The sequence below is a fragment of the Eretmochelys imbricata genome, chromosome 3 (genome assembly GCF_965152235.1).
Source record: "Eretmochelys imbricata isolate rEreImb1 chromosome 3, rEreImb1.hap1, whole genome shotgun sequence".
NCBI classification, from domain to species: Eukaryota; Metazoa; Chordata; order Testudines; family Cheloniidae; genus Eretmochelys; species Eretmochelys imbricata.
This window is the reverse complement of record NC_135574.1, coordinates 87,690,910-87,710,009: the sequence shown is the minus strand read 5'-3', so window position 1 is coordinate 87,710,009 and position 19,100 is coordinate 87,690,910. Positions and strand designations below refer to the sequence as shown.

The window sequence follows — 19,100 nt, the reverse complement described above, 5'->3', positions numbered from 1 at the left end:
AGACGTACCCTTAGACCTTTTGAAAAATGAGACTTAGGGTGTGTCTACACTATAGGTGCAACAACAACATAGCTATGGCACTGTAGCAAGCTTATAGTATAGAGACAGCATCCCCTGATAGCAGTGGATTTTCATTGTAGGAGTGCCACCTCCCCAGCTGATGGTAGCTAGGTCGACAGAAGCATTCTTCTGTTGACCTTGCTGTGTCTATACTGGGTGTTGAGTGCGATAGCTATGTCAGCCGAGGTGTGTGGCTTTTTCACACCCCTCAGCACCGTAGCTATATCACCCTAAATTTTAAGTGTCGACTGAGCCTTCGGCTCTTTAATTAGTTTAGGCATTGCAATGTTGAGCAGAGCAATGCCTAAATCTGGGTGTAAGTGACTATCATAGCTTTGGTATAACATAAGTGTTATGAAGTCAGAAGTCCTTCTTCAAGCTTCTTTAGATTATATCATATTTACTTTGGGGAAACTGAACATCAGACTGGGTAGACTTGAACTCCTTCCTCTTGGACTGGACGGGGTGTTGACAATCCTGCTCTATGTCTTTGGAAAGGTGACTTTCCCTAGCTTTACAATAAAGTTGGTGGGTTCACCTATAATCCTGAATTCTCTCTGCACCGGTAGCATATAGGCAAGAAAGTATATAATTTTGGAGGGATTTTCTAGACATAGTATTTCACAAGGATAGACTCAATTAAATATCAGTGATTTATTAAAATTTAACTTATTCTATGTAAAGTATATCTAACTGCGCCAATAGGCAATTTATATAGGGTTGTTGTTTTTTTAAGATACTGTAGACAGAGGATGTTAGTCTACAGGGTTGTCAAGCACTAAATTCACTTAACACAGGGGAAAATATAGGAGGTATCTGGCAGCGTCTTGCAATCCCAGACACCAGTTCTAACCTTCACCCCTGGTCCCGTTGTAGGAATGAGTGTAAATTTTCAGACATCTCATTTTCCCTTCCAAGTGGCCTTGTAACAGCAGCATTGAAATTGCCCGTTTAATGTCACTGGTTTGGTTGTGTGTGTCACGGGTTTGTCAATTTACTCACATAGAATCATTTTCTCACATATTATATGAATGCCAAAATGCGCTGGTATATATCTATTAACACAAATTTAATTTTTATTTTAGCTCTAGAACTATTTAGGGTGGGATTTTTAAAAACACTCAGCATTGGGCTAATTCTACTTAGTTATTGAGAGAAGAATTAGGCCACAATAAGTGCTTTGGAAAATCCTACCTGTAAATTATTATGCATTTATTTGACATTCCATATCCCTTATCTCTAACCAGCATTCAGTAATCTGGGGTGTTAAACAGGCAGAATCTCAAACTGATGAGATGTTAAAATAAAATTCTAGTAATCTGCAGCAGTATCCATAGAAATAGTTTTAAAGGGTTTAGGAAGTGTTCTTTTCTCTATTTTTGCAAGTTTTCCACCTGGACTTTGATTAGGAACTGAACTTGTGTATAGAGTGTTGAAAAGACATAAGAATGGGACCCACTTCCTCTATTCACTAGAGGGGAAAAAACACTCTTGTTCATTTATCTTTTCTAATTTCAATCCCATTGTTATACCACTATGTAAGATTATGGAGACATACTGAGGTGGACTTTATTTGGTGACCAATTTACTCAAAGGGACAGTATTTACCAAAGCTGCTGTAGCAGGCTCCTGAATTGCATAAACTGGTAAAGCAACTGTCTGGTCCAAATTTTTTTCTTAATCTTAGCCAATTTTGGATTTTGCTTCCCCAATGGCTTTCTAATAGGCTTCAAATTAGCATTGTAGGGGAGGCTCTGTGTCTTGTACTAAAATTGTAGTTTTCCTAGAGAAAAGGTGGTGGCTTCATGCCTAACAAACTATGGTTTCTCTTTTCTACTCTGGTTCTAGCTGCTTAACCAGAGAGAAATCTAGTTTTCTTCAAATACTTTGTGTATGTTGCCCTTTTACCTTTGTGTATCAAAGTGCTCTGTCTTCCAAAGGGAAGCCTACTATTAACTGTCAGTCACTAAATGGACTTTTTTCAGAGTAACAGCCGTGTTAGTCTGTATTCGCAAAAAGAAAAGGAGGACTTGTGGCACCTTAGAGACTAACCAATTTATTTGAGCATAAGCTTTCGTGAGCTACAGCTCACTTCATCGGATGTATACTGTGGAAAATACAGAAGATGTTTTTATACACACAGACCATGAAAAAATGGGTGTTTATCACTACAAAAGGTTTTCTCTCCCCCCACCCCACCCTCCTGCTGGTAATAGCTTATCTAACCTATCCTTGCAACAAAGCCCGTTGCCAACTGTGCCCACATATCTATTCAGGGGACACCATCACAGGGCCTAATAACATCAGCCACACTATCAGAGGCTCATTCACCTGCACATCTACAAATGTGATATATGCCATCATGTGCCAGCAATGCCCCTCTGCCATGTACATTGGTCAAACTGGACAGTCTCTACGTAAAAGAATAAATGGACACAAATCAGATGTCAAGAATTATAACATTCATAAACAGTCGGAGAACACTTCAATCTCTCTGGTCACTCGATTTCTGATCTCAAAGTGACTACCCTTCAACAAAAAACTTCGAAAACAGACTCCAACGAGAGACTGCTGAATTGGAATTAATTTGCAAATTGGATACAATTAACTTAGGCTTGAATAGAGACTGGGAATGGTTGATTCATTATAAAAAGTAACCTATTTCCCCTTGTTTATTCCTTCTCCCCCCACTGTTCCTCAGACGTTCTTGTTAAACCCTGGATTTGTGCTGGAAATGGCCCACCTTGATTATCATACACATTGTAAGGAGAGTGGTCACTTTAGATAAGCTATTACCAGTAGGAGAGTGGGGTGGGGGGAGAGAAAAGCTTTTGTAGTGATAAACACCCATTTTTTCATGGTCTGTGTGTATAAAAACATCTTCTGTATTTTCCACAGTATGCATCCGATGAAGTGAGCTGTAGCTCACGAAAGCTTATGCTCAAATAAATTGGTTAGTCTGTAGGGTGCCACAAGTACTCCTTTTCTTTTTAAATGGACTTTGTTTCCTTGGCACTATAAATCACCTTTTCAGAGTATCTTTTCAGTTATCAAATGTAAATGCTTAGGCTGGTCTATGCACAATTTGCACTGAGCTAACTAAATTGGTTTATACTAGCAACAGTCACTGTTTGCAGTTATTGCAACCTCTGAACTAGCATGACTTTCCTGACCAATGTATTAACATATTTCTTCCCCCCCCCCTCGAAGATCTATGTTATAAAAACTAAGCTATGAACTTTTTTGTCTATGGCATCATTTGGCTAGTACTGTAGTTACCAAAAGCAAATCTGGGTTCACACTGGTCTCTACATCCACTCTAGCAACAGCTGTTAAACGTATATTGCTGTCAAGGTGTCTGCTGTAGTGTGAAAAAGGCTTGAAGAAGCTGTACTGATGGGCTCCAAAATGTCACTTTTCTCGCTCTCCTCAGGTGGAGGCTAGGACATACACAGCCACATGAATGAGTGTAAGAAACGGAGGAAGAAAATAAAAATCGGTGTGGGATGCCTTCACTCCCCTCAACCACTGTGCAAGAAAAGAAATGGTGCCTGTGTCACTCAGGAGGTCCAAAGAAGAAAAAGATTTTTCTGTTTCCATGTTAGCTCCACTCATACGCAGAGATAGGTAATAACTTAAGTGAGGTCTGGGATACTTACCTAGACACTAATGATATAATAGTTAACCCTGGTAACTTTAATACCTCACCTCTGCAGGTTGCAACCCCTCTCTTGCTAAAACTGTTAAGCTTCCCTCTAGGAAAATTACACGGAATCTGCATTTCTGAGGCAAAATTGTCATGATCCCCTATATCCATTTTGCCTGAGTAATGATTTGACCTCTTTAAGTTCTATTTAAGTTCAGGGAGCTGATCTTCTATGGATCATGTTTGTGTCTTTGATATTAAACTACCATGTAGTAAAGTCCTGTTCTGGCCAGTCATGTTATCCCTTAACATGAAGATGGAGTAAAAAATGTATAAATAATACTTATAGGGCCTTCTGTGAGAGGATTTCAAAGCATTCTGAAAAGATTTAAACAACCTTGTTTGTTATCGTTATCCACATGTTATCACAGGCACTTTGAGGTAAAGCCTCTTGCTCATTTTCACACCACAAGGATATGCAGACCCAGGGGATGGAAAAACCCAAATCTCCTGACTCCCCAGTTCTGTGCTTTAACAGGCTTCAGGTACTCTTCTGTCCAAACTTTACGTGCCTTTTTATCCTGCAGCAGTACCATACAGATATCTGTGGCTAACTGCTTTGCTACTTGACCATGAAGAAACAGTTGTCTGGATAAACTCTTCATGAAACAACACAGTGCTAGAGCTTCCTTTTTCAGGTCTTCAAATATGAACAGCCACTAGATATTCATAGCGCAGTGCCACCTTAACTTCTCCAAAGGCTAGCTAACGCAGATATGACACTAACGGCAGCAAAGACCTATGGGTGGTCCAATGATGGCTTACAGGCCAGTTCCATGCAGCCCCCAAACACATCCACCCTCCCCCGTAGTAGATCTGCTCTACAAAATAGCATCCTCCACAGCACATGAGGTCACACTGCATGGAGGATGCCATTTTTTTGAACATGTATTTCTGTATGTGGTCCAGAGGTGCCCCACCATTAACATCTGGCCCATGGGACCAAAAAGGTTAGACCACCTGTAGTAGCTTGTAGCACTACCTCCTAAATTACTTTTTCAAGGTACACTGAGCTGCATACTCCAACAAGCATGTTGCCATTTGGAGGACTAATAGCTGCAAGAGTTCACACTCATTGCTAATTAGCTGAACTCCTTTGAACTGTAGAAGTGACCAACATGTCAACCCTTCTGGCTACAGTTCATTATAAAAACAACATACTAGTTTCACCTGCTGCTTACTTCATGAAACTAAAATATACTCCATTCTACCTTAGTGAATTAAGTGGTAAAAAAAAACAAAACCAAAAACCCTAACCTACAGCTAGGCTGCTTCCAACCACTGCATTACTAGTATAGGAAATGCGTAGTACTCAACCTCTTAAAAATTGACTTTCAACCAACATTTGAGTTGTAGGTCTTGAAAGAGGACATTTTGCTCACCCTCCATGTGCAGTGTGTGTTACTGTGCACTTTATTCAGTTACTATTGGTGGGAGATATTATAAGGGCAGCAGTCAAACCTACAGTTGTATTCTCAAGTTAAGAGCAGGGCTGTACAAAATACCTCACTTCCAAAACAAAACCTTTGTTGAACTTAGAATGCTTCTAAATTTTACTTCCAGAACGCCCATTTAGAATAAGCCTGTCATTGAAGTTTTTGCCTTTAAACCGTTCAGAAACAAATCTTCCCCCTCACAAAATGAAGGCATACATTTAAGAGAATGTTTACAACCTGTAGGAGGAGGGTTTTTTAGTGAGGGCTTAAGTGCAACAGCAGAAATATTTATATGGGCATTACTGATTTCCAGAAAACAACTGTATTCGCTTACATAGGAAGATGGATCTACTCTAATGGAGGATATAGCTTAAATTACATTTCTTCTCTCCCCCCCCATTTTATTTTATGTGAAGTCAAATGAATTAAGTCATTACACTTTCCCATTCATGAATTGAGGGTGAATAAATTAGGATTTGATACCCAATATGGATCACCTCACTAGGAATGTTGCTATTACGGAGACTTTAAAAAGCAGTTTAGACATGACTTATTAGAATTTGAAGGGGGTTTTGGTAATGAGTTTTAACCATGAGTAAGAAAGCCCCCTCATTTTAATCCAATAATAAATGTAAGGGGCTGAATCTTGAAGTCTTTATTCAGGCAAAACTGATTTTAGTAAGAATTTTGCCTAAGGAAAAAGCATTGTGATGTAGCCCCATAGAACTGTTTAACCATTTCAGAACATGGAAAGTTTTACCCATTTCCAACAGCTCTTGCAAGTTTCAAAAGGTATCTAATTTCAAGATTTCAAATGGATTTGAACTGCAATGAAACAGTTACTGTAGCTATTACTGAAGAGTAATATCAGCATTTCTTACTGAAACACTGCAATTGTTACACACCGTGATAAACTGCTTTCTTGGTAAACAGTTTAAAACATATCTAGTATTAACTATTACTCTGTGAAGGGAACACAGTGATTTGGTGCTTCCTGATAACTTGACAAGGAAAAAAAAAAAAAAAAGACACCTCAGACCTTTCTTTTTAAAAAAAAAAGAAAAAAAAAATCTTGGATTTAAATATAAAAGAATTTATTTAAAAATGACATTGACTATAGGGCCATGACATTTGATGTCTTGAACAGTTTTTTTTTTTTTTTAAAACAACTGTATTATAAAAACCCTGAGTAAAGTGGTTATAAAATGAACACTTCAATTGATGTACTCCAAGAATGACACTGGTGTGGAGGATCTCATTTTACATCCATTTATTTCATCCTGTGGCCATTATAGCATAATATTCAATACATATCTAAAACTATAGAGAAATACCAGGGTGAAGAGAGTACATACAAGCCAAAATTAAAATGGTAGACAGCTGAATAAAAATAAGTATGCATTCAGCAGGAATCCATTGCAGTTAATTCTGTTCTTTTGGGAACAAGGTGCTAACGTGCCATTTTCTCATAAAATGAATCATAATTACTTCCAAAGAAAGCTTCTGCTGAAAATTTTGATAGAAGCAAGTGTAATACTAAACTTTCTCCTAAGTTTATAGGAGAAAGTTTCTTGAATCAATTTCCACCCTCTGAACACCATTACTACTTTACATAAGCCTACTGTTTTATTAAGGCATAACATGCCCTGAGCAATATGTTGGAAATTAGCCAAACAGCCTAACAATTAAAGGCAAGCACCAAGCAACTATTTTTATAGGCAAATTTAGCAATCCCCTTTGTAACTCATTTGTAGTTGGGAGTAACATATTTGAGAAAGATATTGCTTTTAAATGCTGAGCAGACTGCAGGAAAACAAATGTTTTTACGCTACATATTTCAAACTGGTGGTCTAAAACTAGAAGTAGAAGTGGCATAACAAAACAAATGGACCATTTATTTCCAGTGCCTAACTTTAGGCAACCAGTTTAGAAAAATTTGGCCTAAGACCATATTCTTACACCCTACCCAATATAATCCAAGTCAAACATTAACTTTAAGAGGTAGGAATCGAGTGTGCTGTATACCACTGGTCTTAAACCACGATGGAACCTTGGCAACAGCAATCTTACTATGCCATCATGTTCTCAGATTGGCTTCCAGTCTTTTGTTCAAAAAAGCAGAGGCTGTGAGCCATCTGGAGATATTGCTTATAAATTTCTTCATAATAAAGACTTGGAATATTACTGAATCCAAAATTCTAAACCATTTCTAAAGATAGCATTAATGGCACACAAGATCCTTCTCTATGCAAATTTAAGCCATACTTGCTAGTCCATTTACAGCTATCAGAGGATCCATAAAAGAAACACAACCAAGTTATACATTTTATTCACATTTATTTTTCGCTTTTAGTGTGCTCACAGAAAATTAGAACACCTTAAGCAGGAGTTTAATAGCAATTTTTGTAAGCAAAGTTACATTCCATCTCTAAGTCAAATTGGTCAAAGCTTCTCCAGTATTTACAAAAACATGATAGACAAGATGCTACACAAAAACCATTGCATCTGAAGAGTTTTCCTTTATTTTCAAAGACAACTGGAAAAGAAAGCATTGTCTGCTGTAATCAAAAACATACCACAGTATAAACAGTAACCATTCCACTTATCACAGCTTGATTGAGTTTAAAATTTGTTTTAAAAGGTCCAAGATGACTGCAGTTTTACAAAAATGGGCAGGGTGGAAAGAGTTGCAAACTTCATGTGCTTCTGGATATCAAGATTTGTTTTTATACAATAGTCACAGTTAAAAACACCCTGCTGGTAATACATAATTACACTTTATTAAGGTCATAAACCAGCAATAAACAATAAAGCCTATACAACTTGTATTTCTACTTAATCACTGACTGGTACAGCTAACATGAGATAAGTGAAAAGTTCCTATGGTTTAAATGAATTCCTAAGACTATGATCTTTTTTTTTCTGGGTATTGATTTTTTCCTTTCCTTCTTAGTCAAGACTTGTAGTGTTGTAAACCTTATAGAACATCTGCCTCACAAAATACATTGTAATAACTTTCTTTTAAAAAAGACTAACCCCTTACATTGTTTCTTGTGGCACATTCTCTTGGCAATTATGTGCATCACTAATTCCTCATTGTGGCCCCTATCACTTCATTTGATATCCCTTATTGACCCCACCCATCTCCTTCATATATGGGCATGTCCATAGATTGACAAAGAAAGTTTACATTTTGAATAAAAGATGCAAAGTATGCAAAAACATTAATACTGATGCAAAAAAAAAAAAAAGGAACAAGGCAGAGGGAGCTGTTTAGTCTCCCCTCTACCTGTTGGAATGGTGGTAACAGAATTATTTGAGATGGGATCTGTGGGGAGAGAAAAAAAAGAGAAAGACATCTTTTAAATCAATCCCTGGTTGTAGACAAGTTCTCCAAAACCAGTACCTGGCACCACTCCAACAAACAAACAGGGGGAGAAAAGTTCTTGGATTATCTCAAAATTGCCATGTTTACTCTGCCAATTCAGCTGGTGGGGCTTCTGGACTAGACTCAGATGGGGTTTCCTGTGTAGGAAGTGCTGCCTCTTCTACTTTGGGTGCCTCTTGTTCAGTTGAGGTGGCCTCAGTTGTAGCACTAGGGGCAGGGGCAGAGGCACCTGGTGCCTCTTCTGGTTTATCCTCAGGCTTTTGCTCTTCAACAGGGTTGGCCTCTTCTCCTGCAGGCTTCTCTGGTGCGGTCTCTTCTGATTTTGCTTCCTGAGAGTCACCAGTCTCCTCCTTGGTTTCCTCTGTGCCATTAGCTGCAGCAGCGCAGGACTCCTCTTGGGCAGGTTTGCCCTCCTCATTGCTTGTAGCTTCTGGGGAAGTAGCTGCTTCATCTTTCCCTCCCTCTGCAGAGGGAGCTGCACCTTCGTTCTCTGCTCCTTCCCCAGCCTCCTTTTTGTTCTTTTTAAAGGAGAAGCCACTTAGCTTAAAGGACTTTTTGAAGGAAAAGCGCTTCTTTTTTTTTTTCGGGGTCTCATTGCTGGAAGATGGGGTAGCTCCCTCCTCTGCCTTCGAGGAGGGCTCTCCCTCAGCAAGCGAGGCTGGCTCAGTACTTTCGGCTTCTGTTCCCTCCTTCTCAGAGGCAGGCTCAGAAGAGGCTTGCTCTTCCTTCGCTGTCTCTTCAGCAGGTGCACTGCCATTTGCCTGGACCTCCTCCTTGCCTGCCTCAGCAGCTGCTGGAGAGGCATCACCATTCACCTTTACATGCCCATTTTCCTGGAAGAAAACAACTCAGTATTATTGGAGAAAGATCTGCTTCTCAGCCATATCCCAAGCTCAACAGGGTCATCTGATGGAGAACTTAGTTCATTTCCCTGAACCAGAGTCTGCACTTAGGCAGAACTGGATGGAGCAGACAGTACAGACGGTTTTAAGAATACTTGCCATCTTGGCATTTTATGCCAATACTAAGGCATGGTTTGGACTATTATACAAGTCCGAGGATTTGATCAGATCAAGCGATTAACTGCAGAAACTGCGGGGCCGTAAGCCAGCAAGTGGCAAGGGGCTTTGCTCCTCGCCATTGCTCCTCTTGAGAGAGAGAGGAAGGCAGCACTGAGCATTTTCAACATTCACCCCCCCGCCTGCTCCCCAGCCCAGGCTTCGGGACCGCAGCCCATTGGTGCTGCCCTGGAAACGCAGCGCCAAGCCACGCCCCCGCCTGCGTTCACAGGGTGCCCGCTGGGGGACGCCCGAATGGTTGAGAAAGCCAACGCATCCGCAAGGCGCTGCAGGGCAGTGCGCTGCCCCGCCCGCCCTGCCATCATTGCAGCTCCGGCGGGCCGGGCTCGCGCGGCTCTCCGCCAGCAGAGGGCACTGTGACTCCACCTCGCCGACCCCGGCTGGAGGCGGCCGGAGAGGAGGGGGCAGGGGAGAGGAGGGGAGCAGCTGGCGGGCTGCGGGGCTCACGCACGCCGCGTCCAGCAGCAGCAGCGCAGCCGAGGAGAAAGGCTAACAAAGCTCGCCTCGCTCCTCGCGTCCGTTTCACGCCTGCCCCTCCCCTCCCCCGCACCCTTCAGCCAGCAATAAAATCAAAATAAAGACGTGGCTTCCCTCCCCCTGCTGGCTGGTTAAAAGAGGCGCCCCCGCCTCTCGCTGCATTTGCATTTTTAACGAGTCTTAAAGCCTCTGCGGAGGGCGAAGGAGCCCGGCTGGCTCCGGCAGCAGCTGCTCAGAGCCGTGGTGGGGGTGCCCGGTGTTTTAGATGCAGGCGCCACTCAACTCCAGCGCCGCCACCCCTGTTGCGCGGGGGGTGGCAGAGATGAGGGTCAAGTTAGTGCAACGCCAAGAGTCACCCCCCCCAGTCCGGACTGCGCTGAAACAGGCAGAGTGACGCGAAAAGCCTCCCAGAGCAAGTCAGCCCCCCGGGTTTCAATCGTAGGTTGAGCCTAGATCCGTAGAGGAGTGGGGGCGAGGCATGCAACAACATAGAGAAGAGCGTGCTTCGCTGCCCCTTCCCCTCTCCAGCCAGCCACCTCCCAGAGGTACAGACACAGCGCTCTCCCCAACAGGGTACCCCCGGGCATGCCACTTCCCTCCCCTAACCTCACCACTGCCAGTTTGCACTGCAGAGAGCAAATTTCATACTGCTATCTACCAATCCACCTCCCACCAGGGGCATTTTTGACTATTCACAGACAAACGTCTTCAGAAGAAAAAGCTAATGCACGGAGGAGACTGAACGGACAGAAAAGCCAACCAAGTATCACATTCCTCAGTTTACGAGCAGCGTGGACCCCCTTCAAATAACGCACCAGTGATTTTTATCTGCTCCACTCCATTAAGAAAAATCGGGTCTACAGAACCCTTCCCTCCCCCCACAAGAGTGAAAAAGCCATTCCTTTCCATTAAGTTTTCAAGATAAAGGCTTTGGCCATATTCTCCATCTAATATGCCCAAGGCACATCGAAAGGGGAGGAAAAATAAACAGGATGCAAGGGGAAAAAAAGTCCAAGTTTTGCCTTTTTTTTAGGGTAGGGTTTTTTGGAGGGGTGGGGGAATTACCTGTCCATTCGCCTTAGAAGGAGATGCAGCCACTGCTTCCCCAGGTTTCTCAGCAGCGGCTTCGCCTTTTGCAGCGGTCTTGGAGAACTGGGCACCCATGCTGTCTTATTCAACAAAGAAACTCAAGAGATCCAAAAGGAGGGGAAACAAAGAGCGTTGGATTGGTATAAATACTGGGCGAGCAGCAACACACACACACGCACACACACACCAGAGGGGGGGAAAAAGAGAAGAGAGAACAGAACCGATTTATATGCACTCCTTTTAAAAATTTAAGTTGAAGAGATCAAAAAGCAGCAGCACAGGAGGAAGGGGGGAAAAAAGGAGGAAAAAAAGTCGAGCAAAAAAAAAAAGAGCCCAAGTTTAGTAAAAAGAAGTAATAAAAAAAATCCCAGATTTGTAGCCGTACTGTAGACAAGGGGAAAATGGAGAAATCTCCCTGGTTGCTAATAAGATGCGGAGTCCAACGCCCAAGTGCACAGATGAATGGGCTTTCCGAGCGCTGACGGCAACCCCCGGCCCGTCGCCGACCAATCACGGCGCCGCCAGACAAAGGAGGGGGCGGGGCTTCCAATTGGAGCGAACAATGGAGCTGCGATTGCAATAATTTGAAATCAGCCTTTGACTGATAATTAATACCCCAAAAATAAATAAAGTAATGAAAAAATGCATGCACTCTTTTTTTCTTCACTTAAAAATGATGATGCATGGGTTTATTGCCCTTTCTTTTCGGAGGTGAATTAACCCTGCAAGGGGATTTCCTTTGACTTGCAGTGGCTCCGTTTGTGTGTTTCTCTTTCCCCCATTTGCTTCTGTGTTAAATTAGAGACAATGGTTTGACTTGTGTGTTTGTGATTTCATCCTCTTACCCCTACTCCACTCGCCGCCCTCCACCCTCTGCTGTAGAAGATCAAGGTTCGAGGTTTGAGTTTTTGATTTAATTGCAATTGTTCTATCGCCCCAATTTGGAAGGTATTTAAATCACGTAGATCTAGTTCGAGTTTTGCCAAAGGAGATCACGAGTTGAAATTAGTAGGTCTGTAGGCCAGATGTTGAAAATGCTAAAAGCAGCCGCGGCCGCCGCCGAAAAAGCAGAATCAAACCCCTCCCCCTAGCAATATCGGTTTGAAATGAAATATTCTGAAATTAGCCTACGGGTCTGATTACATTCTGCTGTCTGATTATCCTTGATTTGTATTTTTAAAACCTGTTTTCTGAGGCGGCGACCACTTAGATTTTTGATGCATTAAATTAATGGATGAAGCGACGTTATCAGAGATCTATTTGTGCTTTTCCCAAATTTGAACCCTAAATATATATTTACATTCAGACTCGCAAATAAGATGTAATTTGAGACTAATTCGCTCGAAATAATACTGCCGCTAAGTACCTGAGTAACAGCAGTGACTTGCGTGAAATACCAGGGATCTGAATCTCTTTTGGGAGGTGGGAGTGGCCTTTGGCATGTCTGGCAGCCTAGGTCTACATGGTGTTTTGTTTTTTTCCAGTTGAAATGGATAAATTATACTGCTGGGAAAGGCGACCTAAACCTCTGTTTAAAGAGCAGTAATGAGGAAAACTGACGGAATTACTTTTTCAAAAAAAGCTTAAATCTCAAAATGCCCGATTTGTTTATAAACAAGAATGTTACAGCCATTAAAATAATCAAGGGTTCAGGATTTCAAGACACCCGTCCAAACCGCCCACCTCTCTGACCCCAAAGATCGCATTGTGCTGCAGAATCGGATGATCTTTGTATGTTCGCTGCATTTCAATAACCCTAATATGAACAATCCTTTATCTGTAGCAAGAGGAGAATCTGTCAAGGGAATATTTCGTTTCTTGGGGGCAAAACACACGAAGGGGCATTTGTTTTTTAGATCAAGCTCTTATTCTCCCTTGTGCTGCATTTCAAATACAACTTCCCTCCTGCATTTCAAGGAAAACGGATCGCATCCTGGAAAACGCTTAGTACCAGCCTCGTTTTCTTTGGTTTAATCATTATCTTTCTTTTCGAAACCAAGCTGAAAAGCGTCTGTAACGATTTGGTTTTATACACACTGCTTCGGTTTGATGCCTTATTCAATCACCAAGTTATATTTCCCCAGTGCTGATGTAAATAGTTTTTTGTAGAAGTGCATCGTGCCAGCAAACATATCTTATCGCCCTTAAGGGAAAAGACGCTGGCCAGGCTATCGGCACTGATGGTTGAAGGAAGCCAACCCCTTTGTGTAAATGGGAAAGTCCCAAACAGAAACGTAATCTAGACAAATCCAGTAACATCCAGGCGTTTGTGAAATGCACTTTGGAGGAGGCTGTTGATTTTCTTCACCAGAAAACTGGAAAAAATACCCTCCATCTGCACTTTTTGTGGTTGCTGTGTTAAATTGCTGTGGATCCTAGCTATGTGGCGAGACTCGTCTCCTCCAATATATGCACAGAGAGCAAAAGGATTTGAGATGTTTCTGCAGAACCCCATGGAGGGAGGGCTTCTTTGTTACCCGGCTGCATTGCTTTTGCACGGTGCCCATTTACTGGGTATCGGCTGGTTTCCGTAGCGACGGCCGGCGAAGATTCGGAGCGTTTGGGGGGGGGGGCGGAGGAGGAGTGAGAAAGCGGGTGGGGGGAGGGAGGGAGCGAGAGACAGAGCAGAGCAGATGGACCGTACCCTGGAGGGGGCGGGGGACGGGGGACGGAGATGTAGTTGGCGCTGTGGCTGTAGCTGCTGCCGGGGGGGGGGGGGGGGGGGGAGATGGGAGTGGCGGCTGCAGGGGCGGGATTCCACAGCTGAGATCGGGAAGGAGTTTCCATGCCTTTGCACCGAACCCGAATTGCGATCCTAGTAGTGTGGCTGACTTGGAGCCGGGGCAGCGAAAAGCGAGCGGGGGAGGGGGCTGATTCCGTGCCAGGGCTTCCAGAGGAAGCATGTGAAAGGGCAGCTGGACTAGTCTGAGGGGAGGGGGGAACGCAGGGGACAGACACGAGGTATTTCCAACACGGAAAACAAATGAATGAGAGGAAAAGACGTGAATACCAGGGGAGGGGAGGGAGGAAGGAATGGGGTGGGGGGAGGTATGGCAGGGAAGTGGGAAGAGGGATGTTGGAGTTTTTTTTCTCCTACATCTAAGCCAGGAAAGGACGGCAAGAGAGAGTTTATTGCAGTGTTGTTGTAGCTGTGTTGGTCTCAAGACATTAGAGAGACAAGGTGGGGGAGGTAATAAGTATGAGCCTGTAGGACACCCTGCATCAACTATGAGAAAGGGACCGAGAGACTTTTTCCATTGGACCATATGAACTGGAGCCATAAACTCACTGAACATTAAATCTCACCAAATGAGAGTAAATCCAGCCTCATCATCGTATCCACTCATCATACTCCACACCTGAACATAGCAATTATATGAACAACATACCCCCATGTCTCAATGCTTGTACTTTGACCTGTTAACCTTTTACCCCCAATCAGGGATATTGCAGATTATGTATTCCTTACGCCACCCGTTCCTAAACTTTGCACCCCTTGATAACCTGTACCTTATTCCCTGATAACCAGAAACTTCTATGCTTAAACTCTGTACCATTTTCTTTTATTTTAACATCATCTTAATAAAATTATTAAATCTTTTATTGGATCAACTTCTGATTGTGAGAGAGACAAGCTTTCCAGAGCATAGGAACAAGGAGCAAAAGACCTGATAATCAAGCTGACTAGTATAGTATTCTCGCTGCTTGTTTCTTTTTGTTCCCCCATCTATTTGTTGCAGTCACCTGTTGTCTCTGGTATCAGACTGTAAGCTCTGTGAGGCAGGGGGCTGTTTCTTTGTTGTGTGTTTGTACAGCATCTAGCACAAAGGGGCCTGGTCCCGCTGAGGTCCCCAAGCATTAACACAGCAAATGAATAACAGTGACAAAGAGAAAGCTGCTCAGGGGTGTTCATTGTCATCACTAGGGCAGTGAAACCTCTTGGGAGTGTATATCTGGTGACTGATACACAGGAGAGACAATTTGTCATGAAAAAGAACCTTGGAGGTCTCCCACTAAATCTTATATCCCTGCAGCGAAAGCAATATGATGCCAGGGCAGTTTGCCAGGTTCCTTGTGGTGCTCCTCCTGTTTGCAAAGAAATTGTAGCCTTTTATAGATCCCTTTTTGTTGGATTTTAATTAGATCATTTTTATTTGTTTGGATTAGTATATCACCTGATGACATATTGCCTGAAGGGTAAGCCAGAATTGCAAAATCAGTGTAAAAATCCACATGTTCCCTTGTCCAGGCATGGTGGTAAACCTTTATTCCATATGCCAGCTCATCTGAATTTCAGAGTAATGTCACAAAAGTATTTTACAGAATGATTGTAGGAGTCATGATGGAGTACGTATTGTGATCCCAATATGCTTTCCAGGCAACAGTCATTTCAGTATTTTAAAGCTGTTTGGTAAAACAAGACAGCATTACCTATATAAATTCTTCCAGACAGATGGTACATGCTGATCAACCAGTTGTACAACAATCCAAAAGTATACATAAGTACACCAAAGTACAACAATCCAAAAGTACACATACACATACACTACCTCTCACAAGTTCCCAACAAACCCTTCCAGCTAATCTTCTGGCTGTCCACCATCACACATTGCCTCTTCTGCCCCCAACGCACACATACGTTTTAGGGTAGATTCTTCTAAACTGATGGCAGTTAGCAATTTAGATGACTAAATAAAAAATAAATAAAATACACCAGACTATAGATCAAAAATTGTATTCTTCCAGCATGAGCTGCACTAATCACCTTCAAAGGTGCAATAAATTCAATTCATATACAGTCCCTTTCATCCTAAAGCATCCCAAAGTGCTTTACTAATCAATATACAAACTATACACAGGGAGCATTTAGGCTCTCTAATGGCACAGATATACAGTTTAGGAGATAAAGTGAATAAGGATGCTGTAATATCAGATTGAAATTGAAATTCAGGGAAATCGTAGACTATCAGGATTGGAAGGGACCTCAGGAGGTCATCTAGTCCAACCCCCTGCTCAAAGCAGGATCAATCCCCAATTTTTTCCCAGATCCCTAAATGGCCCCCTCAAGGATTGAACTCACAGCGCTGGGTTTAGCAGGCTAATGCTCAAACCACTGAGCTATCCCTCCACCTACTAGAGTCTCTAAGGTGCCAAAAGTACTGCTTTTCTTTTTACAGGTTTTATGTTTCATCTAAAAGACAGCACTCCCAATAATACACATATACCCATAGGCACCGACACTGTGGGTGCTCCGGGACTGGAAATCGGTGAGAAAAAATCGGTGGGTGCTGCACTTACAGATGGCCAAGCTCCCCTCCCCGCTCCACCCTGCTGCCCCACCTCACTTCCTCCCTCTGCCTCTGCCTCCTCCCCAGAGCACACCGCGTCCCCGCTTCTCCTCCCAGCGCTTGTCGCTGCGAAACAGCTGTTTCGCAGCATAACAAGCTGTGGGAGGGAGGGGGGAGGAGCGGGAACACGGCATCCTCAGGAGAGGAGGCGGGGCTGGGGCGGGTATTTGGGGGAGGAGTCCAATAGGGGCGGGGGGAGGGCGCGCGAGCGCCCACTGGCACCAGGAGAAGTTGGCGCCTATGCACATACCATAGTCTATTCTCATAGACCTCCTGCACATTGCAGACCAGAGAACCTCATCTCACCTCAACTATGACCACCTCATCACTTCCTGCAACATCCCAGGCCAAATCTAAATTAGAAAAGCTTTTCTGATAAACCAGCAAAGCGCTCCTATTGTGTACGAATCTTACGTCAGCGTAACTGTGCTTGAACTGGCATCCATTTTTCCAGCCCCATCTCAAGCGAAGTAAGCTATACAGCTGGCACAGCTATACTGGTCTCAAATCATGCCTAACTGACATGGATATTCCAGCAAAAGTTTGTAGAGTAGGCCTGGCCTCAGTTTCTGTTGCTTGGCGGTCTCTCATATGAATACTGAGCTAGCTTTTCTTTCTTTAGCTTGGGAGATCAGTTGAGACAACACTAGGTAGTGTGGGTGTAAATAGTTACACACTAATAACACACTGCATATGGTGCCTTTCATCCAAGGATCTGAAAATTAATATTACATTAGCATCTACAGGCCACAATTGAGATTGGGGTCCAATTGAGCTAAGCGTGGTACAAACACACAAGGCTTGTATACTGGTATAGTAAAAGTGACAATAACCCCCACCCCAAAAAACCAACTCAAACGCCCCCACCCCAATGTGGATGTAGTTATACCTGTAATACAGTAAAAAGAAAAGGAGTACTTGTTAGCAACTTAGAGACTAACAAATTTATTTGAGCATAAGCTTTCATTAGCTACAGCTCACTTCATCGGATGCATGCAGCAGAAAATACAGGGGGGAGATTTTATATACACAAAGAACATGAAATAATGGGTGTTACTGTACACACTGTAATGAGAGTGATCAGGTAAGGTGAGCTATTACCAGCAGGAGAGAAAAAAAATCTTTTGTAGTGATAATCAGGGTGGGCCATTTCCAGCAGTTGACAAGAACCTGTGAGGAACAGTTGGGGGCGGGGGGAGGGCATAAACATGGGGAAATAGTTTTACTTTGTGTAATGACACATCCACTCCCAGTCTTTATTCAAGCCTAATTTAATGGTGTCCAGTTTGCAAATTAATTCCAATTCAGCAGTCTCTCATTGGAGTCTGCTTTTGAAGTTTTTTTGTTGAAGAATTGCCACTTTTAGGTCTGTAATTGAGTGACCAGAGAGATTGAAGTGTTCTCCAACTGGTTTTTGAATGTTATAATTCTTGATGTCTGATTTGTGTCCATTTATTCTTTTACGTAGAGACTGTCCAGTTTGGCCAATGTACATGGCAGAGGGGCATTGCTGGCACATGATGGCTTATATCACATTGGTAGATGTGCAGGTGAACGAGTCTCTAATAGTGTGGTTGATGTGATTAGGCCCTTTGATGGTGTCCCCTGAATAGATATGTGAACACAGGTGGCAATGGGCTTTGTTGCAAGGATAGGTTCCTGGGTTAGTGTTTTGTTGTGTGGTGTGTGGTTGCTGGTGAGTATTTGCTTCAGGTTGCGGGGCTGTCTGTAAGCGAGGACTGGCCTGTCTCCCAAGATCTCAGAGAGTGTTGGGTCGTCCTTCAGGATAGGTTGTAGATCCTTGATGATGCATTGCAGAGGTTTTAGCTGGGGGCTGAAGGTGACGGCTAGTGGCGTTCTGTTATTTTCTTTGTTGGGCCTGTGCTGTAGTAGGTAACTTCTGGATACTCTTCTGGCTCTTTCAGTCTGTTTCGTCATTTCAGCTGGTGGGTATTGTAGTTCTAAGAATCCTTGATAGAGATCTTGTAGGTGTTTGTCTCTGTCTGAGGGGTTGGAGCAAATGAGGTGGTATCGTAGAGCTTGGCTGTAGACAATGGATCGTGTGGTGTGGTCTGGATGAAAGCTGGAGGCATGTAGGTAAGTACAGCGATCAGTAGGTTTCTGGTATAGGGTGGTGTTTATATGACCATTGCTTATTAGCACCGTAGTGTCCAGGAAGTGGATCTCTTGTGTGGACTGGTCCAGGCTGAGGTTGATGGTGGGATGGAAATTGTTGAAATCATGGTGGAATTCCTCAAGGGCTTCTTTTCCATGGGTCCAGATGATGAAGATATCATCAATGTAGCCAAGTAGAGTAGGGGCATTAGGGGATGAGAGCTGAGTGTCACAGCTAAAGAAAAGTTGGAACAGATAATGAGTTAGTCCATGTTGCTACAGATTATTATAATAAACAATATATCCAGTGTCTTTATTAAATCCATGAGTTCTGGTGTCTAGCAAAGTTATGAATTTAAGCTCCAAGGCTTGTCTTTTGAAGGTATGGAGTCCTTTAAGAAT

The 19,100-nt window shown here is 43.0% G+C and overlaps 1 protein-coding gene across 1 annotated transcript; it reads right to left on the bottom strand.

The window, feature by feature from the left end:
- Positions 1 to 8,573: 8,573 nt before the first annotated feature.
- MARCKS (myristoylated alanine rich protein kinase C substrate) lies at positions 8,574 to 11,551 on the bottom strand. The gene is made up of 2 exons (XM_077811708.1): positions 11,212 to 11,551; positions 8,574 to 9,423 (listed from the first exon to the last, which is right to left on the bottom strand). Exons 1-2 carry the CDS (start codon positions 11,308 to 11,310, stop codon positions 8,674 to 8,676), a joined length of 849 nt encoding a protein of 282 aa, XP_077667834.1. The 5' UTR covers positions 11,311 to 11,551; the 3' UTR covers positions 8,574 to 8,673.
- Positions 11,552 to 19,100: the final 7,549 nt, after the last annotated feature.